Source organism: Pongo pygmaeus, chromosome 6 (genome assembly GCF_028885625.2).
Source record: "Pongo pygmaeus isolate AG05252 chromosome 6, NHGRI_mPonPyg2-v2.0_pri, whole genome shotgun sequence".
Lineage (NCBI taxonomy): Eukaryota > Metazoa > Chordata > Mammalia > Primates > Hominidae > Pongo > Pongo pygmaeus.
In genome coordinates this window covers 155,865,827-155,884,405 of record NC_072379.2, presented here as the reverse complement: position 1 = coordinate 155,884,405, position 18,579 = coordinate 155,865,827, and the positions used below count along the sequence as shown (strand labels likewise).

General features: G+C 40.8%; 1 protein-coding gene across 20 annotated transcripts in view; it reads right to left on the bottom strand.

Moving 5' to 3' along the window:
* Positions 1 to 18,579, bottom strand: part of RNF32 (ring finger protein 32) — a 37,717-nt gene that overhangs the window by 3,595 nt on the left and 15,543 nt on the right. For 12 of the 20 annotated variants that reach the window (XM_054494897.2, XM_063668047.1, XM_054494900.2 and 9 more), the window contains 3 exons: positions 16,187 to 16,219; positions 15,509 to 15,633; positions 15,187 to 15,295 (listed from right to left, as the gene is read on the bottom strand). In XM_054494897.2, the coding sequence (XP_054350872.1) occupies positions 15,187 to 15,295; positions 15,509 to 15,633; positions 16,187 to 16,219 (267 nt within the window). Of the gene's footprint in view, positions 1 to 13,390; positions 14,895 to 15,186; positions 15,296 to 15,508; positions 15,634 to 16,186; positions 16,220 to 18,579 lie in introns of those variants that run through there. The other 8 variants (XM_054494917.1, XM_054494914.2, XM_054494916.1 and 5 more) reach the window with 1 other exon arrangement.

Genomic DNA, 18,579 nt, shown 5'->3' with positions numbered 1-18,579 from the left:
GTCAGAAGAATGAGTATTGGCTTTAAGGATGAGAGGTCCTTTTGAGTAAAGAACATTCTGTGAACACAGCAGGCAGTCCACAAGGGTTGGGGTTTGAATGAAGGGGGTGGCTGAGGATCTTCCAGGCACCTGTGTTTTGGGATTAGCCGTACTTGGAAGCCCGGTGGAAGCTGCTTTTCTATTTATGAGTCAAATTCTCTTTCACTCTGAATGTAATTATAATTGCCAAGCAGCTGTATCTTAATTTAGGGTCTTCAATCGGTAATGTTTCCTAAGGGTTTAATTTTAATTTTCTTTGTTCCTTGGCCTTTCAAATATCTAATAATATCTAAATAAATTATTGAAAGTAGAAGAGTTCTCTATACATTGTAAAAGGAAAAATTACTTGGAAATATACACAGTTACCTCCAATTGATGCTTTGTAATTCAGGTTTTCTGTAAATTGTTTTTAAGTGTGAGATACTTTCCACGTAGGCCTGAAAAGCAAGATCTTTTCTTCCTTCAAAATTATACCTCAGAAAAAGGGTCACATTCTAGTCCAGACCTTGCAAAGTGTTTCAAGTTGTGAGGTATGTTCTGAAATTAGTTTTGAACATAAAAGTACTATTTGGAATGACTGATCAATTGAATGAAATGATCGATATGATCTGGGTGTTTATTCTCAAAGTGGGGCCCAGACTCGCAGCCTCAGCTCCTGGGAATCTGTGAGAAAAGCGGAGCTTCAGCCTTCGCCCCGGGCCTGCCGAGGCCACAGTCTGGGTGGGCCGCAGGGTAAGCCCTGCGATCTGTTTTACAAGCCCTCCAGGTGATTCTGAGGCCCATTCAGGTTTAAGAACCATGGTCATAGAAGTTACCGATCACATTTTTTAAATATGCAAAGTTATTTAACACAGCGTTAGTTATCATTCCTGGAGGTATCACCTCCCAACTCCAAGCACGGGTGTCGCTGTGAGTGCGCTTTCAGAAGCCACTTGAGAGAGGAACAGAGTAAGTGTGCGGGCCACGTATAAATACATACGTACATCTATATGCATTTATGTTACAGTATCACCTGTGTGTGCATATATTCTATCATACGTGAGTGCATCTCTCTCTCTACAGGATGCCTGGAGCAATCCCAGCTGTCCTGATGTTACATAAATGAGTTACTTAGCTCAAGATAAACTTCCAAAGACAGCATCATTAGGACTTTTTAAAGTACATTTTCCTTCAAACACTTTAGATGGAAATAGAGCTCATATGCTCTGAACAACTGTGCTGGGCGACTCCTAAGTGGCCCTATTGATGACAAAGACTCTGAGGTCCAATACTGATGTCACCTATTGCCTCCTTCTGCCTCAGTCACTGTGGCATACAGGTCCTATCTCCTTTATTAGAACTTCAGTTCCTGGGGCCAGGAGTGTTGTTCTTAACACTGATAATACCATCCAGGGTTTTTAAAGGTTTTGCATCTGTCATTACATCCTGCCTTTAAACCCTCTCAAGAGCTCAGTACATGACCATAGTAGGCGCTTGTTGAACAAAATAGACTTGTCAATTTCGCATATATACCAAATAAATCTCAGGGAGGGTGGCCCTTAACACTTAGTGCTCCAGTCTTAATGGTAACTGGTGTAATATAGCAAGAAAGCAAATAAATGCTTAGGATATGTTAATATACATAAGAATCACAAACTAATTCCACACTCAGATGTTTGATTCCACAGAAGAAAACCTAGCAAGGCAGACACAAATATTCCTTTCCACAAGTTTTGATGAAATATTCCATTCCACAAGTTTTGATATGTACTTTTGCTATTCAATTGAAATTTCTTCTAATTTCCATTATAATTTTGTCTTCGATTAATAGGTTATTTAGAACTGTTTATTTCCAAACGTGAGATAGCTCTATTTTTTTTAAAAAAAATTTATTTCTAGCCTCAGCTGCACTGTGGTCAGGGAATATACTCTACACGACTTAAGTTTCTTAAAGTACGTGGACATAAACATGGTAACACGAGATGCTGGGACGACTAGGGAGGGACACAAGGGCTGAAAAACTAACTTTTGGGTACTGTGCTCATGAGCTGGGTGACGGGATCATCTGTACCGCAAACATTGGCATCCTGCAATACACCCAGTAACAAACCTGCACAGGCACCCCCGAATCTAAAAGCTGAAATTATAAAACATAAATGTCTCAATCTATGATGAAATCTGCATCATGGACAAGTATATGGTCAGTTTTTATAATGATATATTTGTACTTTGAAAGAAAATATGTGCTACAGTTGCTCAGTGTGGTGTTCTACACCGTTATCTCTAATGATGCCTTTGCTTTCAAATCTCTTTTGTCAGGTATCAGATATTATAGTACGTATAATATGTTAACACACTCACACACACACTGTTCTTACGTTTTCAGGCATCTCTTCTGAGTAACACGTACATAATCTGATTGGCGCTGGAGCACTCAGCCCGCTTTGTGTTGTTACTGACAGACAAACGGCGCACCCATCCTGCTCCGTGTCTTCCATCTGCCCTGCCATTGGTTTCTTAATTTTTGCTCTTTTCAATTAAAGTTTTCTATTCATTCTCTTTACTGTTTTGAAGGTTAAAACTCTGTTTCTATTCTTTTAGCTATTGCCCTAGAAGTGCATACTTACATTATTAAGGTCTAAATTGGAATTTTTATCCCTTGAACCAATACAAGGATCTGAGCGTACTTAATTTTCTTCTCCTGCTTTATGTTATTTTTGTCATAAGCTCTCTCTCTCTCTTTTAACCTGAGACATGATTTTTCTTGTTTGGTGGAATCAATGTCTATTAGATATACTCACATTTTTACCACTGACATCTCATATTTCCCGTCTGGGGCCATTTTCCTTCCTCATGTAAGGCATCCTTTAGAATTTCCTTTAATGAAGACAGTCTAGTGGCACACTTTTTGTCTGGCTTTTCTTTTGCCTCTCTTCTTGAATGTAATTTTCATTTGGTTCATATGGAAGTCTAGGCTGACGGTTAGGTCTCTTCTGACACACGGAGATGTCATCTCACCTTCTGCCGTTCCCACTGGGAAATCTGCAGGTCCCAGGGTTTGCCATTGTCTATCCTCGTTCTGGCTACTTCCAAGATGACTCAGTGCCTTGTGTTCTGCAGGCTCACTAGACACTTAAACAAAATCATATTCGGCTTCCTTGGGCTTCTTAAATCTGTGGCTTGTATCTTCTTCAGATCTGGAAAATTCTTAGCCTTTGTTGCTTCAAGCTGTTGCCTCTGTCCCACGTGTTCTCTTTTCTCTTCGAATTCTGACAGTGACATCCTGCGCCACATCCTCTCTTAGGCAAGTCACTTCCCTGGACCTGCTTTCCAGGGGATGTGAAACGCAGGGCCCCCCTTGCAGACCTGACTCCTCAGTGAGCTGAAGGCAGGGCCTGACTAGAATGTGTGTGTATCAAGAGCCAAAGTCAAAACAGTAGAGCCAGCCGTGCTTAGCATCCAGCTCTTCTGCAAAGGATATGTGTGTGCACTAGGGGGTGGGAAATACGAATTGTGTACTTTTGGTGATTCCATGTATGAATTAAATGCTCTAATATTTGCACTTAAAACTGACATTCTGGTGTAAAGATGCACTGTGAAAGTCATAAAATTTATAATTTAATTTTTTCTTAGAATAACATTAAATAAACAGCAAATAAAAAACACTACATGACACTGGAGAGAGAGGCCACAGAAGTACATACAGCTTTATACTTTCAGTACTTGGATGGCACTTTCCCGTGTTTTCTTTCTTTTAAACAGGGATCTGTGTTTCATTTTCATGGCACTAGGCCATGACCACCGCCCTCCTGTCACCTGGAACAGAGTCCCCAAGCCCCACGTGCTGCAGCCCCAACTGCACGTCTCATCTGGTTAATTTGGGCCTCCCCTCCATGGGCACGCCCTGCAGAGGCTCCCAGGAAGCGCCTGTGCTGGAGGGGCCCAGCCATGGCCCTTTCTCCCTGGGAGTCCCCAGCCCTGCCCTCTTCACCCTCTTTGGTCTGGGTCCCAGCTGCTGACCTCGCACCCCCGGGGCTCTGAGGTTAGTTTCCAGTGTTCACGTGGCTGCGGGTTGCCCTCTTGAAAATGACCTATCTGCTCAGCACCCAGCTCAGGGCCTCACAGGGGTCTGGGTCCTGGAAGGGTCACCTGTGCCCAGCGGCTCACACTCTGCCGGCCTGCCCCTCCCACATGCTAAGCCGTGCTGCCCTCTGCCTGGACAGAGGTTCCAGGGAACAGCACGGTTCCTCCATTTGGGTTCAGGGTGCACCTTCTCAGACATTTCCACCTTATTTCAAACATCTCACCCCTCACTTCACTCTCTCTCCCCTTCCTCTCTTTGCATTTTTCTTCCTGGCACTTATTCTTGAAAATTGTAACAAAATATTTTATTATTTGTCTCTCCCCAGCTCCCTGCAGGAAGGGTGCCCTGCAGCAGGCGGGAACCACCCAAGCGGCCTCCACATGCACCTGGACAGGTGCGCAGGCTGGGTGCTCACACCTGGGCCCTTGCACCTGTGTCTGCCCAGAGGTGCTTTTCAGCACACCCTTCACAATGAAGGCTCGCAAAGTACACAACTCCCAAGTGCCAGTCCATGAAAGCAGTTCACATAGACTTTTAATGCAGTTAAATCTAATTTCTATTTTACTATCCACTTACCCTATGTAACCAAATATCATTTTTACACTTATTAACAATTCATACTTTTTTCTTCCTTAATTTAAGAGGAATTAAAGCATTTCCTCAATGAGAAAAACAATTCCCTTTATATGTAATGGTGGCTAAAGACTATTAGTATGCATTTTAATCAATCTAAAGTAAATAATTTTAAATTAAATTTACCATTTACAGGATCTGCACGGTGAATGACAACAATTTCTAAAGGGGCTGGGGTGAAAAGAGTTGGGGAATTGCTCAGCTGCCATAGAACAAGCACTGTGCTAGCCCGATGGTCTGGATGATAAACACTGGTTCCTTTAACAAAGAGCTCCCGTGTAGCAAGAAAAGCCCCGCTGACGATGGAATGCTTGCTGCTGTGGCACTGGACTCCGGGAGACACGGAGTGAGGGAGGGATCGCCAGGCTTCTTGGGAAGTCAGCCTACAAGGGGCTCTGGACAGATGCAGCCAGTGGGACGGGGACCTGGGAAGGAAGGAGTGAGGACACAGAGGCAGAGGGAAGCAGGGTGGCAAGACCCACAAGTGCAAGTCACTGGAGCCCGGCTCCACCTGCCTCCCTTTGACAGCCTCTGTCCTCTGGGAACACTGCCAGGTCACTCCCCATGGGCCACCCTCCTTCCTTCTTGTTCCTTCCTTTCCTGTGTGAATCTTATGGTCCGGCCAAACTTGTTGACTCAGTTCAATTGAATCACTGTTAGATTTTTCTGTTTCCTTGACTGCATATGAATGACTGGTGGGATCCATGTGTCCCAGGTACCTGGGCTGGAGGTGACCTCTCTTCTCTGAGCTCTCACAGGGCGCTGCTGCTCCTTTCATTCCATACACATCAGCTGCCCAGTGTTAGCTTTCTCCTGTGTGCATTGCTTATCTCCTTGAATGAGTGCCTTAGATTCAGGGAAGCACCAATTCATCTTTGTAAGGCCCTTAGCATTCAAGAAATTTTGACTTTAGGTTTGTAACAGATGAGAAATGAGAGCAAATATATGCCTCAAATGTACATATTCCAAAGGAGTGCAGTAGAAATCCTTTTTGGGGGAAATGAGAAAAAACACTGCCTGCCTGAAATGATTTTCAAGTTACTTCCAGTGTCAAAGTTCAGTAAAACATCAACTTTAGCTTATAATCATAACATTGACATTAGCTTATTAATAAATATACTGAAAGTCCTTCCATAGACATTTATGACAAATTTAAAAAGTGAACTGGGATGAATATTCTTATAGCTTTGAGTATTCAAAAGTTAGCAAGGGTGGTACTTTTAAAAGTCAAATCAACATTTATTAACTATTATAGTTAATTCAAAGTAATACCCTATGGGTAGCTACTATTAAATATTTTTAATTGTCAAATTCTTCTCTGTGCAGCTTTCTTTATTCCTTTATTTACTCCCTCACTTTTTATGTGGGTTAGATGACCTTAGTAACTGAAAGGGCAAGAACTGTCAAAAACAAATGACAACTGACTTCTAGTTTTTAAACAAGTGGTTGATATTATGAATTTTACAGAAACAGACAAAATACCTAAACATTTTCAGTTTTACAAAGAATGAATGTCTTAATGTAATTTTTCCTTTTAAGCCTCACATATCAGATACTTGATAAACTAAGTAAGAGTTTGAGTTATTGATATGTAAAACAATTACTGGTCATTTACAAGTAACAAGCTGGCTAAACATTTTAAAAAAATATACTAACAAAAGCACCCAGGTGAACTCTGTCTACCCAGGAGGGCTTTCTAAGTGATCCATCTTGATGTCAGCAAATTGCTTACTAATGTGTTGACTTATGGCCGCCCTCAAAAGCAAAATGAAAAGCCTGGAATTTACAGCATATCAATGAATCAGTTGATAAGCTTTTACTGGTTTAATATCCTCCCGTCCTGCTGCTCGGAGCCACTTCAAGTTAGCAACAGAATGTTTGCCATCTCTATGTGATAAAGGAAGTCAAAGGACTAAGCAAACTTTAAGACCATTATGCTGTTTGGTGAGATGTAAATGAAAAAAGTCAGAGAAATCTTGTGCCGGAGGGTGTGGGAGCCAGCAGCCCCTAAAGCCGCCCCAGCATCTGACAAATCACTCACCCCACTTTCTAAACAATGTCCGGGACTTTTAGCTGGGATGGAGATAATATAATGCACTTGAGAAGTTTTAATTGCAGCAATAAAAGACCCTACACCTCAATCATATGACATGTGCTAGCAGAGTTTCTAGATAAGGATCAAAGGCAGTCAGGCCCAGCCGCTGCATTCTGGGCAACACTGAGGACTTTCTGTACACACCGGTGCTAGGTATTAGTAGAACAGCCCGAGTGACCTTTCCAGGCCTCTTTGATCTGCGTTCCTCAAAACCTGAATGAATAAGTGTTCAGGACTACTGTATCATCCCCAGACAACTCAAACACCCTCTCTGACACAGGCATTTCTGAGTGAATTTTTATTCTCTGACACTTACCTAAGGGTACAGAACTCAACATCTGACCTTTTCAATTCTTACCACAAGACTTCAATATAGCTGAAAGGATCTACATTGTAGCACGACATCACTGCTGTGGTTGGGTTTTGTTAGGAATGTGTCAGTGACATCTTAGAGCAACACAACTTTGTGAAAAGAAACCTGCAGTGTATGCAAGCATTCCTCTTCACAGAAAGAGGGTCCCTTTTCACTCGTCAACACACCCAAAAGGTGCATGAAAACTAAAGAAAAGACTTCACTAACTCTCCCTGTAGTAGAGGAGTAAAAATGTAGGAACAAAGTTTGACAAGCAAAATAGACTAATTTATAAAAACAGAATGGCTTGGGCTAATCTCATCCTGAGTATTAAAAACATATCCCTCTTGGTGAGATCCTAAAACATATAAGGAAACAAACACTTCCTAATCAGCTATGTCTAAAAATATCAAACTATTATCCCTCCTTGCCCTCGTTTCTATTGATTAGACTTCTCTTTCCCTAAAGGCAGCTTATCTTTGATCGAAACCAATGGTTCCCAAGTATAGGAAACAAGTTTTCACCTATCTGCCAGCCAAGAAAGAAAGAATAAATTTAGGGGAGTGAAATATGTGTAAGGCCAAATGTCTGCAGTGTGAAAGGAATATCCTTTAGTGTGCGGTCAGGTACTTTTTTCTTTTCTGGTGTTAAAATGATCTTTCTTTTACACAATGATTCTGATGGTGCGTGGTGTTTTGTTTTTTCCTCTAACTTGGTAAGGTAAGTTTAAAAAGTCGGCACTGACTTTGTTGAAGCCCCAAATTTCTCTCCTAGTTCAGCAGAGTCTAGAAGACTGAAAAGCACTGGAGTGCAGAATCGAGTTGGCTGGTGGGTGGGAGTGGAGAATCAGCCACTGACAGACGAGTCAGGGGAGCTGATGCTGACGCACCTTTAACTTTGGAGTGCGTCATGTGATTGATTTCTCCTAGTAATTTGTGATTTCAGTTTTTTTAGGTTAAAAATAAAATGAATTTGCAATAGTTTAACGTTCACCAACAGTGATGATGGAGATGCCACTTAGAAATGTAGCTGCTGGTTTCACATGTTATTCCCAGACTTAAAAACTGTTGTTCTCCAGATCATTAAGAATTTGCCATAGTCAATCTTATTAATTGCCACACATTTTGCTTTGTAAGATTTCCAGTTTCTAAAATTCAAACCTCAGAGTTCCATACACATCCAAGTATGGAAGGGGTGATGGGGTGAACGCATGTGAACAGACTCAGGGGTGGCTTCCCATACTACGCAGAAAAACCTGGCATGCCTGGAATTTCACTACATTACAAAGCTAGTCTCTCACTCAGAGGGGCCTTGATGAAGTCATTGTTCATTCTGGCTTTGGAATTTATTTTTAATGGCTGTATTACTAGGAAACCTATAGACACCAATGAATCTGAAGCTGGTCCTTATTTAGTACACATTTTTAGTTCTGAAGAACTTTTGGAAATATAAAGGACAAATGTAATAAGAAAATGAAGACTCAGTTGAGAACCTGAGACCAACAGTTACATTTTTATTTTAAATATCTTAATCTGTGATTTCTAGAAGCTTAAAAAGCCTCATTTTACTTATAATCTTATGTTAAAATTTTTATAGGTACTTAAAGGAAAGCAGTTCGATTTTCTCTTTTTTACTGAAACATGTTTGTTTCTTGGTGAAAACAATACAATTCTGTTTCTATCATTGGAAAAATGACATTTTCACATGTTATGCCTAGATTAAACTAGATAAACTTGTTAATAGTATACTATTATGCTAGATGAAAAGAGTCTTTTCTAAAGGCATCTGAGGATGATGACTTTCTTTACTAAGATAGGGTCTGTGGATTATTTGTCTCACATTTATTATTAAGCTCTTCCAGTTTTGAGCTGTAAAATATTCTACTTATATGATTACATCCTTAAAAAAGAACAATAAAGTAGATGCAACCCCTAAACATTAATAGATAATATATATGAGGAAATTCTCCACTTGTACTAAACATGTAAATCAAGATGATCATTTTGCCTTGTCAACCAGGACAAATTACCACCTAGTGTGTTCTTGCAGTGTTTTTCTTTTTCTTTCTTTTTTTTTTGGATGGAGTTTGACTCTTGTCGCCCAGGCTGGAGTGCAGTGGCACGATCTTGGCTCGCCGCAACCTCTGCCTCCCGGGCGCAAGTGATTCTCCTGCCTCAGCCTCCTGAGTAGCTGGGATTACAGGCATGTGCCACCACACCCGGTTAATATTGTATTTTTAGTAGAGAAGGGGTTTCTCCATTTTGGTCAGGCTGGTCTCGAACTCCCGACCTCACATGATCCCCCCGCCTCAGCCTCCCAAAGTGCTGGGATTACAGGCGTGAGCCACCGCGCCTGGCCCTTGCAATGTTTTTCTACAGCCTTCAGAACGTTGTAAAAGCCACCATGGCAATCGTGCAACGTACTGTGTGCATCGGAGGCGAATCTGAGATCCAGGCTCTCTCCCCGCTCTCTGAACTGCACACATTCTATTAGGATCGTGGTGTTTCGTCTGTTCCCTCATTATCTCCCCTGACTAACAAAGCACAGGCAGAGAGCAGGCACCCAGGAAGCTGTTTGACTCTATTAATTTCATGTATCCATTAAAATGTATTTAAGAATGTAATCTGTGTGGAATGTTTTTGGCAGTAACGTATAAAGCAGTGTTCTTTAATCCCCCTTCAGATGAATGAACTCAATTTCCCAATTGATTTTTCTCAAATAATTTTTTTCTCCACTGGTCTGAAATATCTTCTTTAGTACACTAAAATTTCCTGTATGCTGAGATGTGTGTCTTTCTACTGTTTCATTGTTTGTCTATTATTCCCCAAGAATCTTAGTTGCCAAATTTATATACTTTGATATCTAACAAGGCTGTTCTATCTCATCAATCTGTCTTTTAAAAAAATTATTAGCTCCTCATACCTCTTTAGATAAACTTTAGAGTTAACCTGTAAAATCCTAAATGCACAGCCAATCCTACTCCTTTGGGAGTTAGAAACTACATTAAATTTATATAAGGTAAGTGGACGTTTTTACTCATTCCAGTGTAAAATGTCTATCATTTTATTCAGGCCTTTTATTCCATCAGAAAAAATTTTTTCTTATCAGTGTGGTAAATTCCTTGTTTGGCTTATTTTAATAGAAATATAATGTAAAATTCTAATATACATGTATGGATTTATATAATATACATATATACACATACGTGCACACACATATATTTTGTTTTCATGTGTTATTGGCAAGGATTGGCTCAAGTGTGATGACAGTAAGTAATCTAGTTTTCTTTATGGTTTTACTCTCTAAAGCAATGTGTTTTTAGTATTTGACACATAGTTTTTACTGTGACAAGGAAATTTCATTCTAGTTCTAGTGTCTGTCATTATTAAGAATGGCTGTTAAGGCTGGGCGCAGTGGCTCACGCCTGTAATCCCAGCACTTTGGGAGGCCGAGGGCTGGTGGATCACGAGATCAGGAGATCGAGACCATCCTGGCTAACACGGTGAAACCCCATCTCTACAATTAGCCGGGCGTGGTGGCGGGCGCCTGTAGTCCCAGCTACCTGGGAGGCTGAGGCAGGAGAATGGCCTGAACCTGGGAGGCGGAGCTTGCAGTGAGCTGAGATCACACCACTGCACTCCAGCCTGGGCGACAGAGTGAGACTGTGCCTCAAAAAAAAAAAAAAAAAAAAGAATGGCTGTTAAATTTTATTAAGTATCTTTTCAGTAAAAATGGAGATGCTCATATAATTTTTTTCAGTCATTTCATACTTTAAATTTCTTTCCACGTTTGCTATTTTTACAGGAAGCAATTTCAATTATATTTTCAGTTCTAATTGCATAAAGTTGTATACAATAATTTTGTAATTTTAAAATGATTTCTATTTATACGGGTACACCTCCCTTTCCGTATGTCTACAGAAAACCAATGTCCCAGCTCAAGCAGTCAGGCAGAGACAGAGAGAGAGAAAGCACATGCAAGAGAGTGAGACCGTGCCCGTGCGCACATGCAATTCACTTTACTGAGTCCACTGATTCAAATGCTCAGCTCATCTGGAAATACCTCACAGGCACACCCAGCAATAACGTTTAACCAGATAACCTGAGCATCCCTTAGCCCAGTCAAGTTGACACATAAATTAACCATCACACCTGGGTAATGTGAAATTCAATAACCTAGTTCAATAACTTTTCGGATTCCATTAAATACGCAGGGCATTCTAAAATTGTAGATTAACATTTCTGAGAGGATTCCCATCGCTCACAGAATGAGGTTATTGGTTGGAAAGGTAGAAACAAAGCATCAAATGGTGAGGTCATTTGGTAAATGATTAAGAAGTGTTTATTATAAAGGATAGCCGTTGAGTTCTACTCATACAGGCATACAAGCATATAGGGCATGGACCCATATAGGCACCTACTACCTACTGCTAATACACTATTTTACAGTAAGTTCAATCTTCATTTATTTAACATGAGATCTGAGTTTACAGATTTCAAGTGTTTATGGCCAAATGGGTCAAGTGAGCAAGAGTTACATGATAGGATCCCTATTCATGTAACAAATTATGAGTATAACCTCACTATGATCTGAGTGCGTATGTGTGTATATGTATACATCTGTCCCTCCCCACCCTCTCACTTGAAACTTGAATGAGGTAAGATTACAGTTCAGCAGATAACACGGTCACTTGTATTACGTTTATGGTGGCAGTTATTGATAATGCAGACATGCTGATATCTACAACCCATCAGTGACCCATAACATTAATGTAGTAGGCCTAGCACTTTGGAAACGAAGTGGAATAAAAATGATCACAGTGTGGTGCCTGCAGTAAAAGTAGATTTTGCTTTGCGAAAGTTATGTTTCTGTTAAATGGATACATGTGGTGGGTCATTGCTGTCATTGCTAAAAATAAAATCCTGGCCGGGCCATGGTGGCTCTCGCCTGTAATCCCAGCACTTTGGGAGGCCAAGGAGGGCAGATCACCTGAAGCTGGGAGTTCAAGACCTGCCTGGCCAACATGGGGAATCCCTGTGTCTACTAAAAAATACAAAAATTAGCTGGGCATGATGGCGGGTGCCTGTAATCCCAGCTACTCAAGAGGTTGAGATGGGAGAATTGCTTGAACCCAGGAAACGATGGTTGCAGTGAGCCAAGATCGTGCCACTGCACTCCAGCCTGGGCAGCTGAGTGAGACTCCGTCTCAAAAAAAAAAAAAAAAAATCCTAAGGCCCCCAGCAACAGAATGAACCCCCTCTTGGCCAAGGGGGCCCTAGGAAAACCTTAACAATGGAATTTCCGGCCACGATGGGAAGAAAGGTGAGACGCCCCTTATTATGCCCACTGCTTGCTGGAGTTTAAGCTTAAGTGACCAGTATTCCTCTAAAAGTGATAAGGCTGACGACACAGTCTGAGGCAGTAAGAAACCAAAGTACAAACAAGACCAAAGGCCATGCATGGCAAGGGACAGTCATGCTGCAGGCCATCAGTCTTGCTGCACAGCATCCTCAACTTAGACATTCCCTTCTGCTGACTCCAGTATTTAGATAGAGCCCAACTCCTTTAACCAACTGCAAATAAAGAATCTCTGAATCCACCTACAATCTGTAAGCCCCCACTTCAAGATATCATGCCTTTCTGGCCAAATCAATGTATAACTTCCATGTACTTACTGATGTCTTTGCCTGTAACCCCCGCCTCCCTAAAATGTATGAAACCAAACCATAATCCGACCACCCAGGGTGCACTTTCTCAGAACTCCTTGAGAGTGGGTGGGTTTCCTGGCCTGCAGTCACTCATATCAGCTCAGAGTCAACTTCTTTAAAATACTTTAGAGAGTTTGGTTTTTCTGTTAACATTGTTTAGAAGATATTTCTTATTGTGGTTGAGGAAAAGTCTGAAAGCCACTGCCCTAGCCTATGGCTCTTGCCTGTAATCCCAGCTAACGGGGAGGCTGAGGTGGGAGGTTCACTTCAGCCCAGGAATTTGAGACCAGCCTGGGCAATATAACGAAACCCTGTCTCTAAATAAAAATAAAATACAACTTGTACAGTTTGTTCTCAACTACCACCCCTGCAAAAAATAAAAAATCAGTTTTACGTATCAGTTTCTTCACAGATATTCAGCTTAAGTGAATTTGCTATTGAAATCTTCTGAGATCATCTTAAAAGCCCCAAAGGAAAAACCACATTTGTAATATATAAGCTAGAATATCATTCATACTTCTGTTCTTCTTGATCTCTTAGATGGTATTGTTTAAACATACAATAGAGGTTTAGAGAAGACCAAAGAAATTGGAAGAAAGCTTCAACTAGGCTTTGAAAAACTGGCACATTTTAAGCAAGGCAGAGGGAACCAGTAGGAACAGGCAGGACATGCGGGGGGGGGCATGAGTGTGCTCAGAAAAGCAGACACGGGGATCAGAGCGGGGTGTGCAGAGCGATGAGGGCTCAGGACGAGGAGGCAGCAGATGGGATGAACCAAGGATAAAACAAAAAACAAAAAACAGTATTTGTGGGGAGGTGGGATGGCCACAGGGCAGTGGACCCAACGTCCGGTGGGACAGAGCTATGGATCTGCCTTGTAAAGTTCCATCTCTTTGTGGGAGAGACTGAATTAGAAACTGAGGAACTTGTTTGATCAGGTCTCCCTGCCCTGACTGCTCTTGGTCACTTGCTTTTTGTTATTTTTCGTTTCCTTTTTCCATGAAGCTGAAGGCTGCGGCATTTGAACACCTGAGCACTGAATGCTGAAACTTAACCTTCACTGGCTACTTTACAAGATAACACAAGGCACATTGTAATGGTTGCTTTACTTGTTTCCAGCAACCTGGGCCAGTTCTTGTCCAGTTCAATGGGCTGAGACCACCAACGCTTTCAGTGGGCCTTTATCTTCAAGAGTTCTTATAAAATGATGTGTGCATGTGAAAAATATTTATATATATAAGGTAAAATGACTATCAAATCTGTAATCAAAATTTTATAAGAGGTGACAAAAAATCACTTCTGATCTAAGAGACAACCTATTATGACATATTAGAAATTACTAAGAGTAGCCCAGAGAACACGACTGACTGTCAACGACTGAAGATAAAAAACTGGAAAGAATGTAAAGGAAGGATGACGCAATTGTGCATGGCGGTCCTTTACCAAATTGAGAATGAACACCCGAGATGAATATCTCTGGAGATGAGAGACACTGCTCTCAGAAAGGAACAGACTGGCCAAACACACAGTAACTCATCTCCACATTCTAGGAAACAAGTTAATAGTGATAATAAATACAGAATTTCCGGCACCCACTGTGTGCTGGGCCATTATAAATGCTACAGCTCTTCTCAGGCCAACACTGCCAGGAAGAAGTGATGGCTTTCATGACAGCCTCGGAGCTGCTGTTGTTTGCCTGAAGCCACAGGCTGATGGGGTAGGACTGTCCTTTTCGTATGGGGACAAGGAATGGGAAATTGTTAAATAAGTCCCCCAAAAGTAAAACTAAAACATAAATAGTGGTTAAGAGGAAGGGTAGACATGGAAGTTCGCTCTAAAGCTCATTGTGATGACCCCACGAGGTACTCAATACAATGGTAGCATGTGGGCGCTTTATTTTTGTAGGTGCCTTCTATTTTCATTACTATGAGATGTGCAGCAGATGTCTTCATTTATGTATAGCCCAGGAGATGGGAAAAATTAAGCTGGTTTCCAGTCCTGTGTCTGAAGAGATAAGTTTATTTAAACAATTAGCACAAAATGGCCAAACAGAAGTTGCTTTGATTTAACCTAATTTTATGATTTAACTAGAAAAGAAAGTCTAAAAGTATTTTACCATCTAGGTTGGAAAGCCAACTTAAGTTAAACAGGATTTTTAGCAGCATCTCAACCATTTTTAAAAAGCCCTCAAAGTGAAGTAAGCCTCAAAGTTTTACCACCTCTGTTAGCCTTCCTGACCCCAAGTGAATCACCCGCACAGAGACCATACCTGGAGAACATAATGATCTCTACCTACCTTTTTTTCAAAGAATTTTTTTCTTAACTTGGCGTCTGTGGGAGGTACTGTTTTCCTCAGGTTTCTGTACCACTTTCTAACAACGTATCCTCTCCAGTAGGCTTGGATTCTAAAACACAGATATTTGGAAATGACTAATTTATGATGACTCTATGTCAACCAGTACTTCAGTAGTTGTTATAAGCCCTGTGCTGTACAAGGCCCTGGGGAAATTATGGTGGCCAAGAAGAGAGATAAAATCCCACTATTTAAAAAACAAGTTAGTTGTCATAGCCTGATCTGTAAGTGTCTGCTTGGCGCCAAATGGGCCTGGCATCCTCACCTGGTCGCACACTTGATTCTGAACAGGCGGGCCCCATCGTGTATCACTCGGGTTTGATACTGGTTCTTTCTACAGAGAGGGCAGGTTTTCTTATTTGTGAACTTTTCAAAAGCCTGAAGACATGCCTGAAGAAAAACATTTCACTTAAAATTTTACAAGTAATTACTTATAAACAACGTTTTTACTTCCAATGTTAGTGTTCTAATTATAGTGTTCTTTTCTCCCATAACTATGAGACTCAGCCCAATTTAGGTTATAAAGTGAGGAGGTTTCATCAGGTGCTACCACCTTCCTCACGAAACCTGTTCCAAAAATGATTTCTTACAAGAATATACATGCAGAGACATCAAACACTTCTGAAATCACTAGCACAAAGGTGAGTCACGCGTGTGTATGGGGCCACATGCAGATCGATCATGTGAATTTAGCTGTCACTTTGACATGCATTACTGACAACAATCTGTTACATAAACATTTGTGGTTCTTTTGTCACAAAACTCATGATTTTCAAAATAGGATGAGTTGTACTGTAGCCTACAGTCATGTTTCTTTAACTATAGATGGTGGTGATGAATAAAATAAATGGCTCTTCTTAGGAGCCTTGAAAATAGCTATGGTTTCTCTGCGCTGTAAGAGCGACGTGTGGAGCACCTGGGCAGGCGTGAGGGGCAGACTTACTTTGTGGAACACATGGGAGCATGAAAGCAGCACCTGTTCATGAGGAAACAGAACGACATTGAAGTTTACAAAAGAGAAGCAGCATGTATCCAACAGTTAAAATCCTGAATGCTTAGAAGGTAAGCTGTATTATTTCTTTAAAAAAGCAATTTAATAACTTTGATACTTATACTATTTATCGTTTGTTTAGCACAGCACGAGTATATACTCTAAATAAGAAAAATTAATGATCTGAAATATCAAATAAACACATGAAGTTTGATATTTAATTATTAAAATAAGTGTATACTTAAGAGCGAAACAATGACAAAATGAAAGTTTCCCTTAGATGCGGGCAGTGACTACAAACTGGAGGGGTGAGGAGGGAGGCCTGTCCAGTGGGGCCAGGGAAACACTAAGTAAATACCATTTAGGTCTTTGTTCAGCTCAGTTATGCCCCCCAATTTTTGTGAAATCATAGCTCTATTGAGATATAATTCTGACAGTCTTAAATTTAAATAGCAACAAATCATGGAGCCATAGGAGTCTTTTTTCTTTTTTAAATGCAGGGAAAGTGTGCTCACAAGAAAACGTCACCTTTCCGTGACCCAAATTCCCCACTCAACAGTGATATACTGGGCTGCGGCAAAAGACTGAAGCCTAGACCAAATGAAGAAGAAGGCAGTGGGTACTTAGTAGAAGGGACAGAGCCGCCAGCCCACCAGCGCCAGGCCCTGCGCGCTGCCACACAAAGGCCAGGCTCCTGCTTTCCTTGGGGAGGGGCTGCTTTCAGCAATGGGGAGGAAAGAGGGAGAAACTTGTGAGACTGAGCAAAGCGGTGGGGGGAGGCGAAGGTTTTCCCTTTTTGTCAGAATCTGACTTGGGTGGCCGCAGTCTGGGGCACTCCTGGGTGAGGTTTCAATCTCAGCCGGCCCAGGATGCCTGCTGTGGGGAAAACTTAACAGTTTTTAAAGTGAATCCCACCTGCCTTCACTCAATGTATGCTTTTCTTCTTAAATGGAAGAAATACAGAAATAAGTAGAACTCAGAAAGTTGTAAAACCTTTTCTTGAAACTTATTGCCAAGAGTAAGTCTGAATTGAATAAACTCAGTAATAGGGTCCTTTTTCATTACCACCCTTTAATAGCAATCTTTTCTATACTTAATTCATTCTTTATAGAATACTTTTCAGTGTTTTATCAACATATATTCTATCTATATTGAGTAACACTAGACTTCAGTATATTAAAGTGTTATCTTTTTAAATGTCCACAAATATTTGTTATTAGCAAACTCTGACGTAATAAAAATCAAGGATTAAGTAATGGAAAACACACTAAAAATGGCCTAGAAGTTAGGATTGGATTCCAGCAGGACTCTCGTACTTTCTGAATTGGCCTACTATGAATCATTTGAATTGTTTTTTATTTCCTCATCTGCTAAATGGGCAGAATGCCTACTATATGAAATTAATTGAAGGCCCTCTGAAATCATTAAACGTTGTAAAAATGCCAACTATTGTTTATAACTAAGGAAAAAACTGAACATGGAAACGATCATTGGAAATGCAAAATATACAGGATAGGTCTTATATCAAAACCAAATAAAAATAATAGAATTTAGTGAGAAATTTATAAAAATCAGAAAGAAATGTTGGGCAGGGTACACCCTGATCCCCATAAGATACTAACTTTCATTTTTCATTCTTCATACAGACACACCGGGTTTGATATTTTAGTATAAGTAAGAGGTTGCTTAGCCAGAAAGACACCCTCTGGCTTAATTCACAGTTTTGCTACATTAAGATACTGAATTATCCTAGACAATTTGTGGTTTCAGGGCTAAAATCTGTCCAAAATACCCAACTTTCACATGTGTAAGATTAGGTCCTGATAGAGAACTGGAATATAATAAGTATGTCTAAAGTAACTTATGAATTCAAATTAGTGAATAGAAGTGTAACTGTTGTGAGCTTTCCTGCTGATGAAACCTACTCAAATTCAACGAAGACTCAGAGTTCATTTGCCCAGATTGTAATAAGCCTGGGTTCCTAGGCTACAAACTCCAAGGCTGATTTTAACTGTATTTGCTGTGTTTTCTCAGCAAATCTCTGAGGGCCTGCTATGCAGGAAGCGTAATGCCACACTGCATGGGAAATTGTTACAGTGCAACCACGCATGCACGTGCGTGCACACACACACTTCTGATAAATCTAAGTGTCCCTAACTTCAGGGGACAACAGTTTAGTTAGGCAGACAAAATATGTATAGAAAAAACCCTATATGCATTCTCTCTCTATATATATGTGTGTGTGTGTGTGTGTATTATCTGTTAACCCAGAGTAGTATCATCAATCTTGTGTGTGTGTGTGTGTGTGTGTATTATCTGTTAACCCAGAGTAGTATCATCAATCT